The sequence below is a fragment of the Nannobrachium achirus genome, assembly GCF_963921795.1.
Source record: "Nannobrachium achirus genome assembly, chromosome: 4".
NCBI lineage: Eukaryota > Metazoa > Chordata > Actinopteri > Myctophiformes > Myctophidae > Nannobrachium > Nannobrachium achirus.
The window spans coordinates 39,969,965-39,982,066 of NC_137813.1; the positions used below are offsets into that span (position 1 = coordinate 39,969,965).

Genomic DNA, 12,102 nt, shown 5'->3' on the forward strand with positions numbered 1-12,102 from the left:
TACAATCACCTCGTCTGAATGGTAGTAAGAAAACAAAGTCAAACACAATGGCAACTGACTTATATCTACAGGTTTATAAGACATTACATAGGATTAGATGTCAAAAAGTGCATTAATCAAGCCTTTTGCTCTGAGTAAAGTACTCCCCAGCCCACCCACCCCCACCCCCACCCCCATGCTCTATTGATATGGAAGTTAATAAAAAATTCTTGAATTTAAAGACAGGTCTGTCAAAGTGCATAAAAAGGAATTAACAGGAATGATTCATGCACTACCAAAGTTTGGAGCACAAAGGAATGTTCCACATACACAGTAGATATAATTTTAAGATCCAAGCAAGAACGATGCAAGAGCTAGATTTTGTTTTTAACTTGTTGGCGAGGTAATAACTGTCTCATTCAGAGATCACCACAAACTTGGAATATCATTGTGGAGTGTTAAGCCTCGATCAGAGTCGGCTCCTAGGTGGAAGGCTATCCACCGCGGTGTAGTCTTTTTGAGTCATGAAACTACAACGTTACGTCATTCCTTGCGGTGAAGAGCTTTCCACCGCGAGTCCTGACACATCTCTCTGTTTTTACTATCAGACAGATAGGCTCTTCACCCGTTCACTGATTGGTTGACCTGGACCAGTCAGTCACAGTGAATAGGACTTCACCATGACTGACTATGATGGCCTTCACTTATTTTCTGACTTGAGGTGGAAAGCTTTCCACCTAAAATTTGCGTTGGATAGCTCTTCGCCACAGACTCTGATCGAGGCTTTAGGCATTACATAAGCAATAACAAGAAGCAAAGTATGATTTCATATTCTGCATAAAGCATCGTAGGGAGGCTGCAGTCAAAAAAAGCATTAACAGGAATCTAATGCTTAATTTATGCTCCACTGTATGGCAGTTGCATGCCAGGAATAGCAGGTCATTGCCATACAATTAAGTATAAATACAACACAAAAATACCATCCTTTCTCCTCTCCTCATGTTAAGGTATTGAGGGTGGCTATTGGGCTGTAAGCAGGGCCATTCAAAGATAGCAACTAGAACAAACAGCATAGCAAAGCCTTATGATTATAATATCTGACCAAAAGATCAATGTGATATTTGCATGAAGAGATTGTCACAGTGTCACTAATGGAATGCGACTTCTTTAAGCTAGTTGGTTTGAATACAGGAATGTGAATACATGTCACATAGCGTCCCTTGTACAAGCACAAAATAAAGGATGTTAAAATATCTATATAAATGTATAACATATACAACTATATATTATGTATGTACAAATAGATCAACTTAATCTGTGCTGACAATGTCTAGGCCGGGTATTCTCCCCATGGCCATGGCAACACTCTTATTCACATGTGTACATTCTGAAGTGTCCTCCCACAGCAGACCTGTCTGCCTACACATCTCACAGACTTCGGCATATCAACAGCTAACACAAAACTTGGAAGCTGATGGCACGGAGCAATGACATTGACCCTATTCACAGAGCTGCCATTTTGCCCTTAAATTGTACTCTGGCTGCAAAAAAGCCACCAAGTGAATGTGGTCAATATAAGCGCAACACAGGTCCTGCTAAAGCATGTTATGAGAGTGGTCAACGATGACGGTAGGGAGCTTGTGAGTACTCTGGACAAGGGTGTAGGGAATACAGGGCATATAATTAGGATACAAGGGAGAGATATGGAATATAGGGGATGGGATTAGAATGTAGCAGTACAGGGAGGTATGGAGTATAGGGGACAGGAACGTATGGTATAAAACAGACAGGGAGGTCTGGTATACAGAGGATGGGATTAGGATTTAGGGGACAGGAAGGTAGGGATACAGAGGACCAGGTGGGAGGACTCAGCACTCTATCTGGGACTGGAGCTGCCTGCGCAGAGTGAGGGTGCGCCGGTGGAGCTGCTGCATCTGCTGCATGCGATCCCGCTGGCGAGCCAGATTCTGGGGCATGGGGTATCGCTGGCAGCCGTACAGGAAGCGATAGGGAATGCGTACGTGGCAGGCGGTGGCTCGGCAGCGAGGCTGCGGCATGGGCGGCAGCAGCATCCAGCGCTTCCTCTCTGCGCAGTAGCGGTATGCCTCCTTGCGGTACTGTTTGTCCACGTCGTCACTGTTCTTCCAGCCGCCAATAATGAAGACATCCTCGTCAAAGTGGCAGATGGCGGCGCCCTCAATGCTGGTCACTTCCGGTGGCAGGCTCTCCAGGATCTCGTCTGAAATACGCGCGTTGATTTTCTGTTTGGCCACCTCATCTCGCACTGTGTAGCTCTTTGGGCAGCAGGAGGCAGTGTGGTAGAAGTTAGTGGAGGCCACAGCCATTTGGAAGATGCAATAGTTGTCAATCAGAGGCAGAGAGTCAACATCCTGCCACTGGCGGCTTTCCGTGTCATAGCGGGTGGTCACCGTCTTCAGGCCGTCGTCATTGTCTGTGTCGACGGGTGTGCGTGCAGTGACATACACATAGCGATCCTCCACACTCACTGCCTTCACATCTCGCAGGATCTTGGGTGCAGATTCCAGGTTGTGCCATTTGTCCTGTTCAGGCTCATACACACTCACGTCTTTGAAACCTGGGCTGAAGTTACCATGGCCACCAATGCTATAGAGGATATCCTTGATGCAGGTGAGTCCAAAGGAGTGTTTACGTGTGGTCAAGTTGCTCACCTGCTCCCAGGTATTGCGATTGGGGTTGTATCTTTCCACCGTCTTAGCAAAACCAGGCTCCATGGAGCCAGCAACGTAGACATGGGACTCTGTGGTGGCAATGGCATGGCCGTCCAGGTGGTTGTGGATGTGTGGCAGATTAACCCAGCGGTCTTCGTAAATGAAATAGCCCACACACTCACTTAGGTAGTCCCCTCCCTCTGACACGCCACCCACCACCATGATGACGTCCATGTTCTGGCCGAAGCGAGGCTGGAATGAGGCCATGTAAGAGGACCAGAACTCCATGTCAGCTGACTTGAGGTTCTCAAAGCGGATAGCATGGCCCTCCACGGCCTCAGAGACCAGGCGGAGACAAGCCTCATTGGCTGCCACCAGGCGCTCGCTCTTCACCACCCTGGTCAGATAGGTGGGCTTGATCTGGGGCAGCCTGAGGAGACGGAACAACTCCTCAAAATAGCGTCCTCTGTCCTCTGTGTTTTTCTGCACCCACTTTACCACGGCCTCGAATAGCACCTCCTCAGAATCCACTGTGATCTCTGCGTCGGACAGCCAGTCGCGCACCAGGTGAAAGGGCAGAGTGTAAAACTCATCGTCCTGAATGACCTTGTGGAAGTTACGGCGGATCATATCGGCAGCCCGTAGAGCCAGCTGGTCCAGAGTGTACATATGGGCTAGACTGTGCACGGCCACACAGTTGGTCAGGCTCAGCTTCTTCTTCAGGAACTCACCACAGAAGTCTTTCAACTGCAACAGCAGGAACCTGTGGTCAATAGAAATAAAATATCATATGAATAAGAAGACTTTTGACAGGAACCTGTGGTCAATAGAAATAATATATCATATGAATAAGAAGACTTTTGACATTCAAGCATCAATGAGTTCAATTAACTGTAGAGCATAATTGTTTCAAGTTTGACTGATTATGGGGGGAAAAAGGTGTTGGATTCAAATATATGCCATGATCAACCACCACAGCCCCTATGTCAATAGATCAGCCATTGTGGGATTAGCTTGGATTAGATTTCTTATCAGTTAATAGCACACGCACATACACGTAATTTGTTAGGTTAATATGGTTAAACACACATACCTATCAGCTAGTTCCAACACTTCATGCACATTGCAGGTGCTCACGCGTATTTCTCCAGTATACATATACTGGATGACGCTCTCCACCGTCTCCGCATCTGGTCCCAGCTCCGAGCTCCATTCTTTCATCTCCACCCGTCCGGACAGCGATTCGGAGAACTGTCCTCCCAGCAAGGGCGTGAAATAGTCGGTGGCCGCGGCCAACACGGAGCGGTGGGCCGAGAACTCACAGCTCTGGTGGACGTTCCCGGCGGCCGCCCCGCTGCTGAAGGCCAGCGTCACGTCGCAGAACAAGCCCTGCTTCCTCTGCTCGTTCTGCCGGCGAGACAGCTCCGAGCAGTGGGAGGAGGAGGTGAAGTCCTCGGCCTCGTCAGCGCCATCGCCGTCTCCAGCAGCGAGGGCGCTGGGCGTGCTGGTGCCGCTGCTGCTCCGCGAAGAGTCCTCTGGGTTCGGGGCTACGGCTGCCATTATGCCAGTGGACCAGCCAGGAATTCGGGGATATTGCGGTGAAGTCGCGGACGAAAGCGGACCTCCACATACGCATGAATTCAAAACAGAGGACGACTCTGAAGTCAGTTCCGTCTTGGCACGTTTACGTCACCGTTTCCCAAACAGTGGGTCGGGACCATAGGTCGGGACCCATTTGTGGGTCGGCGGCCACATTTTTATGGGTCCCTTCCTTTTTTTGCTTTGTTTTTTATTACCTCAAAACATTTTAAATAAACATTCCTCCAAAAGATAAGATTTTCATGAATAATGAGAAATCCAATTCAAAGTGATTTCATTAATAAATTAAATAAACATCTAAGAAATTCCATAAATGATAAAACAAAGCTGAAGTAGTAGTGAACATAGCCTAATTTGGTCAATCTAAATGTGTGACAGTGTCTGAAATGAAATCATAAGTTTAGTCCCGTTTAGTCACATATATGACGTTATAGTAAACATACAATTTACTGACATGGGCCGTGTCTGAAGGGCTTTGCGGTTGGTATGACAACAGCCGCAGTGGTGAGAAAAGTACTCACATAATTTAAAAGTAAAAGTATTAATACTGCAATATAGAAATACTCTACAAGCAAAAGTCCGGATGTGCTTGAGTAAAACTAACTACTATAAAGTGTTGGTATCAAAATATACTTTAGTACCAAAAGTAAAAGTACAATATGTTAGAAAATAGCCTAGCAGATCTACAGTGAGTTTGTTGGTTGTCCATTTTCAATTAGCCAAGGTATAAAATAGGGCTAATGTGGTTTATTTTTGTTTTATAATATATAATACATATATCTGCCAAGTAATTAGCAACTAAAGTGTTCAAATAAATGTAGAAGGAATGGTATCACCTTGATAAATATGTAGGCCTATTTATAGATCAATCTCTCACACTGCTGTTCACATTATGAGAGAACATTGAATCATTGAATGAACCGACAGTCCAAACCTCCTGTGAAAGACACGCATACACACATGTAAGACTATTTGCAGTTGATAAGAACATGAAACTTGATTTTGCTTAATCTCTGAAGTCTGAATTTAAACCCAGCTTCTCTCTCTCACCTCATTTGTTTCTGCTCAAATTAGATCACAGTACTAGAAGGAAAAATAAAATCACACCAAGTTGCATATATTTTATTTGACTAATTTACACAATTTATACAACAAGTTTGAACAGATACATACATTTAGTTCACATATTAACCAAAGTTAAAACAGGTAAGACAGGACAACACAGTTTTAAGACAAAAGGTTATGGTTCATTCATTGGCCGGCCACAATAGCAGTAACATGTCAATTGTGAGTCATTCCTGGTGAGCAGGGATTTTCTGGACCTCATACAGTACATCTGCAAAAAGTATGTGGTTTTAACATTTGAATAATTATCTAGTAATTAATCACATCAAAGTTGAATCTACTATATAGCTTACATTCTTTAAGGAATTGCAGATTTTCTGGGGGGAAAAAAACTCTCTAGAATCCACCACTTGATGTTGCATTTTCTTGGAACGCCAAATGGCACTGCGTTCTAGGAATGACTCAAATACACCTCAGCCAATGCAACAGAAACCTTACAGAACATCAAATCAAAACTGACATTCTTGTACCTTCATTTTTACAGTTACAACATCTATACATAAATAAAGCTCTGATCTACACAGTATGTTCTTAAACAATAGCTAGCTATACATTATTGCACTACAGTATCATCCCTTATCACAAGCTCACAATTCTGAGACAATGTAGTATACCGCACTGAGACACCGCACTGAGACACAATAGTTTGTGATACAGACAAACTAACATTACATAGTTATGTTGTAATATTTGGGGTGAATAAAAGTACTTCACTGTGGTAGCTAAAAAGCAGTAAACATTGTATTCTCAATATCCAATGGCAATGTTAGCAAAATAATATCTTGATCTCAGAAAAGAACTAATATTCTAGTGAAAAACGCGTTGACATGGTTGTAAAAGTATAAATTACGCTTAACTTTACAACACAAAGCCAACATCCATCCATCCCAATAATCTCCCTAGTTCAGATCCCAGCTTAGTCTCAGATGGACCTTCATTGTTCTGTGGGCTTTACCATTATTCTCAGGGCTGCTGCACTAGCTAGTAATAAAGACTAAAACTATACTCTTAAAACTCATATATATATATTTTTTTAATCTTAGCAATTTACAGCTACAGTATATTGATAACATCTTCCCTATATATTGCCACCACTTTGGGTGACAGATCACAGTACAAGGGGAGTTACGGGGGCTGGGGTGAGGGCTGGCACTTTATGGTTTGGTCCCTTTGTTTTACATGGACATGTGTTCTGGGAGCACATAGGAGATGTCGTCCCAAGGGTGACGGTACAGACCCTGCTTCAGCCTCTTCTGGTCCAGGTAGTGTCCTGAGAAATGACAAGATCAAAATACATTATTGTGAGTGTTTCTTGCATCTCAAATGTTACAATACAAGTGAGTGACTGTTAACGGAGGACAAAACGAGTCTCACCAATGAATCCCATGCTGCGTCCCAGGACAAAAATGCCATTCAGAGCACCAATCTCCACAAACTCATCAGCCTCATCCCTGTGGAAAACAGAACAAAGCAAAAAAATCAAACCTCGGTTCGAAGTGAAGCGGTGGACAGATAAAACCTCTATTCTGAATGTATTTTTCATCTGTTTTGATAATCTGCAATAGATACTGCATGTACAAGACAGATAAACCCTGAAGGCCAAATTATCATGTGAAGCTTGACCAATCCTCAAAGTATCCATTTTCATCTAACCGGGAGGGACATCGACATTTTGCTTTTTGAAAACTGACATCACCATATATGGTAATTAAACGGACATTCTGTTTTTGAAAAAGCCTGTTCATTCTGGACTGAAATGACCATATATGGGCGTGATACACACAAAGCCATTCATTGGAAGCGGTTTTCACCGCTTCAAAAAATAAGGAAACTCTTGCACAAGATCTTCATTTATTTGCCATGTTCAATATCGCTTTTGACTGGTTCACAAAACCATGAATCAGCCCCTCTCTTTGATTTACTTGTTTTTAAACAGAGATGAAAATAGGCCTTTTCTTCTGTAATCGAATACAGAATTTGAGGGCATATACACCCTCAAATTCTGTAATGTATAATAACATGGAAGCTCTTTCAATTATTACTGTACTACCATTCCCTAATATCTTAAAAAAAAGAAACGAAAAATAGCATCGCTCCTGTGCAGAACTCTTGAATGCCTGTGCTAGCCATACAATATCTATGATGTATTACTCCTAATTTGGGCAGGGTTTCAGCAAGATCAGAAGCCCTTTGGCCTCCATTATAAAAGTGAAATATAAAAGTGTGCTCTTTGTGGAGCACGAATGGCCTAGTGTCTAAAGGAGCCTGACAGCGAATCATGGGTTCCACTCCCTACGACGTTTGCTGTGTCACTCCCTGTTTACTGTCATTCTTAAATGTACAAAGAGCTAAAAATAAAGATGATGCACTAGAGAATTTGTGCATAATTTGGTGAGAAAAATAAACCAATCAAGTTTCTGCAGCAACATTTGTAGCATTGTGTGGTGCTGATCTGCACAGCGGCTTGTGAGATCAGCTCTGGACACACAGGGACACAGTTAGACCCTCTTCTAGTCAGCTCACCTCTGAGAGACACCTCAAATCTGAGCGGACTTTAAGGGCAGATGGAACTTATTAGCCTACCTTGTGAATCCATCACAGGTCCTGAGCAAATCCACAAAGGCCACACCAATGAAACCATCCACATTCAGGATCAAGTTGGGTTTCTAATAAAGCAATAGAAGAAAAGAAAACATCATTTAGGATGGACCACTAACATAGTGACCACAGACCTGTTGAAGAGGTCTGATGAAGAGTTTAGGCTCATAACATTACCTTTGGTGGAACCGTGGAATCAATTACAAGAAATTAGCAGATCTACAAGCTCACAAAGAGCTTGCAGAAGTAGATGTAAATTAGGCATTATTGTTTGGATGTGTGTGCTTTCAAATTAAAAATTGTCTGTCTTTAAAATGTAAAACATTGGAAGGGACTTCAAGGGAGTAAAGACAGACAAGCTGACTTCATTCTTACCTTGGAAGTGGTGATCTTTTCCACATCTAAAGCATAGTCCAGAAGATGGGTGGCAGGGAAATGCGCCTTCACAAAGTCCTTCAGGATCTGCACTCTCATGTCTGGGTTGTTAATCTGCACACACACGCACACTTATTGAGAAAATGTGTCGAGAAAATGTAGAGTAGAAGCACACAAACTGAAGGACGCTTGGCGCTCACCGACTTCACCCGGTGACCGATGCCCATGATCAGCTTGCCATCCTTCTTCATTTTGTTGACAAACTCCATGGGCAGCATGCCACTGTCAAACGCCTTGCTGAACTGCTTGGCTGCAGCATCCAGGGCACCTCCAAAACGATCCCCCTGAAATGGCATGGCAGGAAAACATTAAAATCCATGAACAGACAGAGGGGTGTCGCACCAAAACCTGGGCCCTGGGTGCTTTAACTATTGAAAAATAGCAGATAGTTTATATGGATTATCTGGCTCTGATTATTAATTATTATAAAGAGGTGAGATAGTTGCAGCCTACCTGAGGTAGTGCCAGCTAGTGTTAAAGGGATATTTCACTTTAAAAATAAACTTTTGGCCATTTTATCGTCTAATCAGGCTTTTGGGAACACCCGGGACAGTTTTTGCCAGACCCATGAAATGGGTAGGCCTACATAAGCAAATGTCGGTCTGTCCCTTTTCTATATAAAGGGTATATATGATGATGACATGATGATGACATGCCTACAAAAGGCATGATGTCATAAATGATGATGACAGACAGGGGGTCTGGCACAACCAGGTTGACCTGGTCTAGTTTAAGTTGCTTGATTCAGTATTTAGATATTTGATATTCATTTCATCAAACACACCCCTTCCTATGTAAACCCATTGGAACTTCAAACTCCATTTAACCATGACAGATTAATCAAAAAACACACATCCTTGGTTCTGGTGACTGATACTGTCCACATATCTCCTTGTCTGCGACTTTAGTTATCTCCATACATGGAGTTCCATTGATAACACATGAATAGTGTGGCCCTGGTTGAGCAATGTCTTACAATGGTGAGGAGTCCAGAGGTAAGGCAGGAGATCAGATCTTTGCCGGCACGGGCACAAACGATGGTGTTGTGGGCACCAGAGACGGCAGGGCCATGGTCTGCAGTCACCATCAGGCACATCTCAATAAACTGACAGGCGTACTTGGGCAACCTACACATAGAATTGGACATCAATTCATGTATAATTGTTTTGTTGTTGAGGAGTTTTCAATGGCAATTGTTGGTTTCAGAAGCTGACCTCCTCTGGAACCAGAGCAGTCCCAGGGTTCCTCCCACGCCCATCTCTGACTTAAAGACTTCGGTGATGGGCATGCCTGCATAGATCAGCTCCTGGCCCCTCTCGTCACAGATACTGCTCATGAATGAGGCTGGCTTACGGATCAGACCCAGCTCCTGCAGAAATAGAAGGAAAAACAAATAAAAGAGGTAAAATATCACTCAAGGCAGTGAAGGCACCCTTTGTTTTCCATCTATTCCCTAGTAATCTGTAAAGACATATTCAGAGCTCTGCGACTGAAAATTCAAATGCAAATTCAAAGGATTTTTCCCCTCCTTTTTTGCAGATGTTCCCATATTGATTCCCTAATAGCCTGATCTGAAGTAAAACTAAAGAGTGAACACTCAGCTAAAAAAGCCCACCCATCATATTGGTCTCAGAGAGAGAAGCCTGTTCATGATTAAAGTCTGATTTATACTTCCGATATTTTCGCCACGGGACATTGTCATCTGACAATCTACAAGTCAGAGTGCGTCGCATCGCGTGGTGGTGACACCGTTGTACAATGGAGTCTAAATTAGGCAATACTCACCCGTGCCCAGGAGTAGTCCATTGGTACAGTGGGAGGGGGCACTTCTTCTGCTGGCACAATGACTCCCTTGGAAATAAGGTCATCATACACCGATCTGCACAAAGAAAAGGCAAACTTAAATGCTTCATAGCTTTGGTCATATATCATACATAAACAGACGATTTTAAAAGTCTCTGAATGGTATCCATTGGCTTCCTTGAAAATCAAACAAACTATGGTATGCTTTCAAAAATGTTTGGTGCATGTCAAGTATACCATGAGCTGCAGTCAAAGGGATAAACTTGTCCTACCATACAGTATGTGCTGAGGAATATGGATGTTAACATAATATGTAGGAAGGAAGGAGCATGTCTGTGTGTTTGTGTACTGACTTGATTATCTCTCCCAGCTCATCAAAACTCTTGGGGACAAAGGCGCCAGCCTCTTTCAGGGCCTTGTTCTTAGCTACTGCGGTCTCAGAGGCCTGGTTGGCACAGGCTCCAGCATGGCCAAACTGGACCTGGGGGACAACAATGAAAGGATCAACTGTATAAATGAAAGACTTGCTCAATATGCAGGACTTGCTCAATATGCAGCTGCTGTTAGACATGAACACGCTTTTACAGATAACCATCTGCACTCTCACCTCAGAGGAGAACATGGTGGCACAGGTACCAATACACCAGCAAACCACTGGCTTTGTGATCCTGCCTGACTTTATAGCCTGGCAGATCTTGTATTCTTCTGTACCTCCGATCTACAGCAGGGGTGGGGATGGTCAAAGTTAGTGTCAACTAATATAAATAATTTTTCACAATGGTATTTAGAAACAGTGTGAGGGTCAAAGATAATGTCAACTAATATAAATAATTGTTCACAATGGTATTTCGAAACAGTGTGTTTTTTTTAAGATCAAAGGTTCTGAACATGGGATCCGGGGTTTTGATGGGGTTCCAAGGGGTCCCCAGCTAAATGACTGATTGTTAAAAATTATATGGAGCCTGTTAGTTAAGAACTGGAGTCTGTAGCTTAATGGATATCAAACTGGGGGTCCTGGAAATTAAAGCAAACTTTGGTAGATGTTTGGGTTGTGTTTACACTGTGATGATGTAACTAGTACTAGATATACTGCTCTAGTAGATTAGAAATGAATACAAAATAGTCTCCTTGTTGACTTAAATTGTACATTGTAACAGCTCTGATTTCTAATCAACGGCCCAATTAGACTAGTTACACCATTGACAAGGTAACTACACAACCCAAACCCACAAGTGTCCTGGTGTTTCTAAAAGGGTTCAGAACCACTGTGTTAGCTTATCACGAACCTCTCCTAAAACAACAATCATCTTCACATCTGGAGTGTCCTGGTAGCGCAGCACGTGGTCAGTGAACACAGACCCGGGGTATCTGAAAAAGAGAAAGGGTCCAGCCTTAAGACTCATTTATAGTCCTTTGCATTGATGGCGTCGCCTTCCATAAATAAATGGAGCTTTTACACGTTGATTGTGACTGACAAGCAGAGAAGCATTTAGAGACCACACAGTTGCATACCTGTCCCCACCAATGGCCACGCCCTCAAAAACGCCATCTGTGGTTCTGGAGATGATGTTGTTGAGCTCGTTGGACATTCCTCCAGAACGGGACACGTAGGCAACGCTGCCTGGACGGTAGAGCTTAGAGGCCAGGATGTTGTCCAACATGCCCCCTGTGTTCCCAATCTTAAAACAGCCCGGCTTGATCCCTCCAACCTGGATTAGAACGGGTACACATTATAGTGTATTATTATTTTATGCTTTAACTATTGAAAAATAGCAGATATACAAGCTGAAAATGTATGGAGGTTCACTTATATGCCCATATACAGATCTGTTATTTGGTTGCCATTATGCATAACACACTGTAACGTGCAACG

At 43.3% G+C, this 12,102-nt stretch overlaps 2 protein-coding genes across 2 annotated transcripts in view; both read right to left on the minus strand.

The window, feature by feature from the left end:
- Positions 1-1,845: 1,845 nt before the first annotated feature.
- On the minus strand, positions 1,846-4,235 carry klhl11 (kelch-like family member 11). Its single transcript, XM_080723826.1, has 2 exons — positions 3,763-4,235; positions 1,846-3,432 (listed from the first exon to the last, which is right to left on the minus strand). The coding sequence occupies exons 1-2, from the start codon at positions 4,227-4,229 to the stop codon at positions 1,848-1,850; spliced, it is 2,052 nt and encodes a 683-aa protein (XP_080579952.1). The 5' UTR covers positions 4,230-4,235; the 3' UTR covers positions 1,846-1,847.
- A 1,139-nt stretch (positions 4,236-5,374) lies between these two features.
- aclya (ATP citrate lyase a) overlaps positions 5,375-12,102 on the minus strand; it is a 35,156-nt gene continuing 28,428 nt past the window's right edge. Inside the window, exons 17-28 of the mRNA XM_080723875.1 lie at positions 11,742-11,938; positions 11,516-11,597; positions 10,837-10,947; positions 10,583-10,710; positions 10,212-10,305; positions 9,641-9,795; positions 9,403-9,553; positions 8,567-8,710; positions 8,367-8,480; positions 7,977-8,059; positions 6,768-6,844; positions 5,375-6,663 (exon numbers count right to left, since the gene is read on the minus strand). Of these exons, the coding sequence (XP_080580001.1) occupies positions 6,569-6,663; positions 6,768-6,844; positions 7,977-8,059; positions 8,367-8,480; positions 8,567-8,710; positions 9,403-9,553; positions 9,641-9,795; positions 10,212-10,305; positions 10,583-10,710; positions 10,837-10,947; positions 11,516-11,597; positions 11,742-11,938 (1,431 nt within the window). The 3' untranslated portion in view covers positions 5,375-6,568. The remainder of the gene's footprint in view (positions 6,664-6,767; positions 6,845-7,976; positions 8,060-8,366; positions 8,481-8,566; positions 8,711-9,402; positions 9,554-9,640; positions 9,796-10,211; positions 10,306-10,582; positions 10,711-10,836; positions 10,948-11,515; positions 11,598-11,741; positions 11,939-12,102) is intronic.